This window comes from Suricata suricatta, chromosome 1 (assembly GCF_006229205.1).
Source record: "Suricata suricatta isolate VVHF042 chromosome 1, meerkat_22Aug2017_6uvM2_HiC, whole genome shotgun sequence".
Classification (NCBI taxonomy): domain Eukaryota; kingdom Metazoa; phylum Chordata; class Mammalia; order Carnivora; family Herpestidae; genus Suricata; species Suricata suricatta.
In genome coordinates, this window is record NC_043700.1 from 194,215,367 (window position 1) to 194,219,850 (window position 4,484).

Sequence of the window (4,484 nt, forward strand, 5' to 3'; positions counted from 1 at the left end):
GGGGCGAGGTGCGGGGCCTCTAGCAGCCTGGGCACAGCCTGCATGGTGAGAGCTCCCGATATCTTCCTCCCCTGGACATGTTTTGGACCTTCTTTTCTGAAGCCTGGTTGTGGGTCACAGAGTGCTAATCGGGTAGGTTTTGCTGCGGGATAAACTGCCATAACTTAGTGGTGTGTTACTTCTCACATTTAGGGGCCAGCTTGGCAGCTCGTGGGTCCTGGGACTGGGCCAGCTCTCCTGGGGCTGGTGGACCCACAAGGTGTTTTTTTGGAGTGTTCTCAGGCAGGTTTCGGTTCAAGAGAAATGAATGTTACTTACTTCCATGGCTATAGTTTTGATAGAATGAGTCAGCACTCCCTTTTATTGCAAGCGAGCCAGGACCCCATCAGCCTGGGCCAGGCAGAGTCGGGGCATTTTCTGTGCCGTCTGATGCTGGTACGTGTGCAGCTGACCTCAGCGTGGAGTGACCTTAGGGGTCCCAAGGCCTGGAGGCCCAGCTGCCATTCTCCTGCCTGAGCGTCCTGTCAGGGGCAGCCGACCCCAAGGCGGCAGCAGCTCCAGATAGCACACCACAGGGCGGATGCTCGCAACTCTGGCCATTAGTGTGGCGAGGCTGGCAGACTGCACCTCTCAGCTCAGAGTGCGATCGATGCCATGCAGCCCGTGTGAGTGAGAATGTTGACACCGCGTCACCAGACATGGGGACAGGCAATAATCCAGGCCATTGCCGGTCAGTTTCGATGCCACCTGGGAGATGTACACCGACAGGGTAAGGTGGGGGTACGTGTGCTGGGGAAGGCCTCCTCCAAAATGTGACACTACGTCTGAAGGGCCTTCACGGCTGGAGGTTGGGGATGTAGGGAGGTGGCAGTGAATTTGGAGGTGAGGACAGGAGGAGCCCTCAGGAGGGAGCCGAGGGCCAGCGTAGCTGGGGTGTCTTTACTGCCATACATCATGTACACATGTGGCCTTGTCCTTGCCAAGAACCGTCCCTGCTCCCACTACACACGTGAGGCCCTGTCTAGGGCTGAGGAGACTGCTGGGTGTCCACAGGCAGGAGGTAGTCGGCCCAGACCTCCCTCTCTGCCTGTCTGCTCTAAGCCCCGGGCCTGGGTTCACATCCCTTGCTGTGCAGCCACTGGAGAGTGCCTGCCCTCGAGGGGCTTCATGCTTCTGGGATTCCTCTAGCCCAGAGCAGAAAGGGCGAGTGTAAGCTCCTGGCAGATCAGAGCTAGGTCCTTGGTGAGAATCCAGTGGCCCATAGACGTCTTAGCCAACAGGACAGTCATCTCTTCACAGATAAACCCAAGAAAGTGGCATCAAGGAGTCTGTTTCCTGGGACACTCAGAGGACCCAGGAGGTACCCTATGAGGCAAGGACACTCCTGGAGCGTGGCCACTCTACAGAGATCCCGGTGGTGCAGCCAGGAAAACCGGTGAGGGCTCCCAGGGCTGGGTAGTCAGGCTGGGAATGGGGGTGAGACAGGGATGGTGGGAGATGCCAGGAATGGAGTGCGGGGAGCTCAGGACCGGGGAGAAGGTGAGAGTGGCTGGGAGGTGGGTGTGACTGCGGGCTGCTGTGTGCCCAGGCTGTGGATGTCCAGATGCAGAGCATGGCCCTGAGAGGTCCTGACGGGGAACCCCAATTTGGGCTGGAGAGCCGGGGACGAGTGGCCTCCATGCCCTGCCTGGCTGCAGAGACTCAGGTGGCTGGTCTTGGAGGGTTAGGGTCGTGGGAGGTCTGGGAAGTTGGGGACAAGGAGACCTGGCATAGGGAGGGCTTGTGTCCCCTGTGAAGCTTCCCCACCTGCACTGCAGCGTGGACACTGTCAGCCCTGTTGGGTGCCATCATGGTCTCAAGACGTTCAGCCAGAGTCCACCGAGCCCTGCCGAGAGTCCCTACACGCCCCCCCCCCCCCCCCCCCCCCCCCCCCCCCCCCCCCCCCCCCCCCCCCCCCCCCCCCCCCCCCCCCCCCCCCCCCCCCCGGCCCCCCCCCCCCCCCCCCCCCCCCCCCGGTGCTCAGCCTCCTGTCATGGCACTGGGGCCTCCGTCCTCCAGCCCTGTGTCACCTAGCCTTTAGCTCTCTCTAGGACATAACCTCTCCCACCCAACCCATACCCTCCCCCTAAAACGCACACAGCGCCTCACACTCTTGTCCTCCCTGTTCCCACTTGAGGCTCCGAGCACGGCCCGCCCCGCTCTTTTCTCTAGACACTGGAGGTGGCCTCGCCTCCCTCCCCTGTTCATCCCGGGATCCTTTGACTTTGGAGCGGGAAGCTCCAGGGCTGGGGGACTGGGGGCCCTTTCACAAGGCCTCAGAGAGGGGTCTGCAGACCCAAGGCTGTGTCAGGGAGCCCCGCTTTCACTTGCTGGGAGGGTGAGAGCCTCTAGTGGGGCATGGCCTGCAGCCTGGGACATTTGGTGTTTCCCTGGGGCTGACTCTCTCTCTGCCTCCGTTTGCAGTTCCTGATTATGCACACTTAAATTTATCTTCATTCTTGAAACTTGTCTTTGCCTCCCATTGGTGGTGGCTTGTGCCCTCTTCCCCTTCCTGATCCTGGCCAGCTGGGCATCTAGCTTGAGGATACCCAGCAGGGGCTGTGGATCAGCTCTAGTTGGAGGGCCCATTTCCGCAGCTCCTGATTTCAGTCCAGGGCAGGAGCCTCATGGCCCTGGGCCAGCTGAGCCCTCAAACTCCATCACTCCTCAGGGTTCTTCCAGCCGGGCCTTTTCCTGGCATCTTCCCTGTCCCCCAGGGATGCTGAGGCCAACAGGCTGCCTGGGCCCTGCCTGACAGACATGAAGCGAACCTTGTGCAGTGTGCTCTGGGAGAAAGGGTGGGCTTTGGTGGGGAATAACTTTCCAGGGAGAGGGAGTGTCATGGCTGCTGCCAGCCACCCTGGAGCCTGCCTCAGGCCCCTCTCACATGCTGTGTGCCAACCCACATCCCGCCCTACCACAGCCGGCCCCCGACGCCAGCCCCATGAAGCGTTCCATCTCCATGCTGGCACCCAAGTGGCCCTATGTGGCTCATCTCTGCAACGCTGCCCTGGACCGCGCCCCAGCCAGCCAGGCTGTGCCCCACCGCCACCACCACCACTGCCACCGCTGCAGGGACAGGAAGCAGAAGTCCCTGGAGAAGGGGCCCAGCCTGTCCGCAGACACAGATGGCGGTGCGTGAGAGGGGTCCCCCGAGTGGCCCAGGCCTGAGACAGAGGTCTGAGACCGTGTTCCTTTCTTTGCCTCATGTACAAACTACCTGGAATAGGGGGCGGTGAGTCCCAGGTCTGGGGACCAGGCGGGACCACCCACCCACTCAGCTCTTTCCCTCGGTTCCTCTGCTGGCTCTGGGGACTAGGTGTGGGGTGGGCAGTCTGTCTCCCCACCTGGCTCGCTGTGCTGATTTCTCCTCTTCCTGGCCAGCAACCAGTGGTGCTGCGGGGCTGGGCCCACCCCCAGGAGAGGGGCCCGCAGGCTGCTGGCAGGAGTGTAGGTTGGAGTGTGGCCGGTCCCGAGAGTGGAGGCAGCCCTCCTCCTCCTCCTGACCTCCCAGTCCCACCCCCACCGCCAAGTGCCCAATGGCTACCACTGCACTCTGGGACTCAGCTCGGGCGGCCGGGTTCGGGACAGCTACCACCAGCCCGACCAAGATACCTGGTGTAGCGAGCTGCATCGCCTCCCTCATGCACCTGCTCAGCGTGTGCATTCTAGTTGATGAGATTTATCATCCACACTGGGCTCCCAGGGATGCTCAGGGGCACCGATGCAGGGGCAGCAGCCCTTGGGAGGAGGGGCCTCGCCTTTGGGGCCAGCTGGGGGGGGCCCGCTGCTCCCCCTGTCCTCTTTCACCCTGGACCAATTCCTAAAGCCCTTTTGGAAGGGGACGGGTCTCTCTCTATCCCCTTGTATGCTGCCTGCCTGGATCTCATACCACAGACCCTACACGGGAAGTGGCTGCATGTGCTGAGTAGGACCGTGACAGTCTGAATCCTGTGCGATGGATCCTAGCATCTGGGGTGTGTGCCTAGAGCCATTTTTAGGAGGTCAGAATCTTGTGGAGACCATCCTTTATTCAAGTGTGTGGTACAGAGGAGCTCAGCATGTTTAAAAGCCTGGCAAGACAAGACAGCTGACGGAAAACAGCAGCAGCCTTGGGAGCCGGCCTTTGGCTCCATGCAAGTCCTGTCTCTGCCCACAAACACACACGCGTGTGGCGCTGCTCTTTGTACTTGGAACAGCAAATGGACACTAGAAATACACTCAGACACTCTCTTTCCTCTCCCAGATGCTGTCAACCCTGACAGGGACCAAATCTGGAAACCATTCTTGCTGTTGGTTTTGGTTTTTAATCACGACACCCTTTCCTCTTTTGTCAATTCCATATACTTGACCTAGAAAAAAGAGAAAACCAGAAAAATGGGGAAATAGTAATATAACTTAAAGAAAAAAATTCAACCTGTAGGAAGCTCTCAGCTCTTCAGTGT

At 60.0% G+C, this 4,484-nt stretch overlaps 1 protein-coding gene across 1 annotated transcript in view; it reads left to right on the forward strand.

Moving 5' to 3' along the window:
- The window catches only part of LOC115286476 (voltage-dependent N-type calcium channel subunit alpha-1B-like), an 11,402-nt gene extending 9,766 nt beyond the window's left edge, over positions 1 to 1,636 (forward strand). The window contains exons 5-6 of the mRNA XM_029932985.1: positions 1,300 to 1,435; positions 1,589 to 1,636. Of these exons, the coding sequence (XP_029788845.1) occupies positions 1,300 to 1,435; positions 1,589 to 1,622 (170 nt within the window). The 3' untranslated portion in view covers positions 1,623 to 1,636. The remainder of the gene's footprint in view (positions 1 to 1,299; positions 1,436 to 1,588) is intronic.
- The last annotated feature ends 2,848 nt before the right edge of the window (positions 1,637 to 4,484 follow it).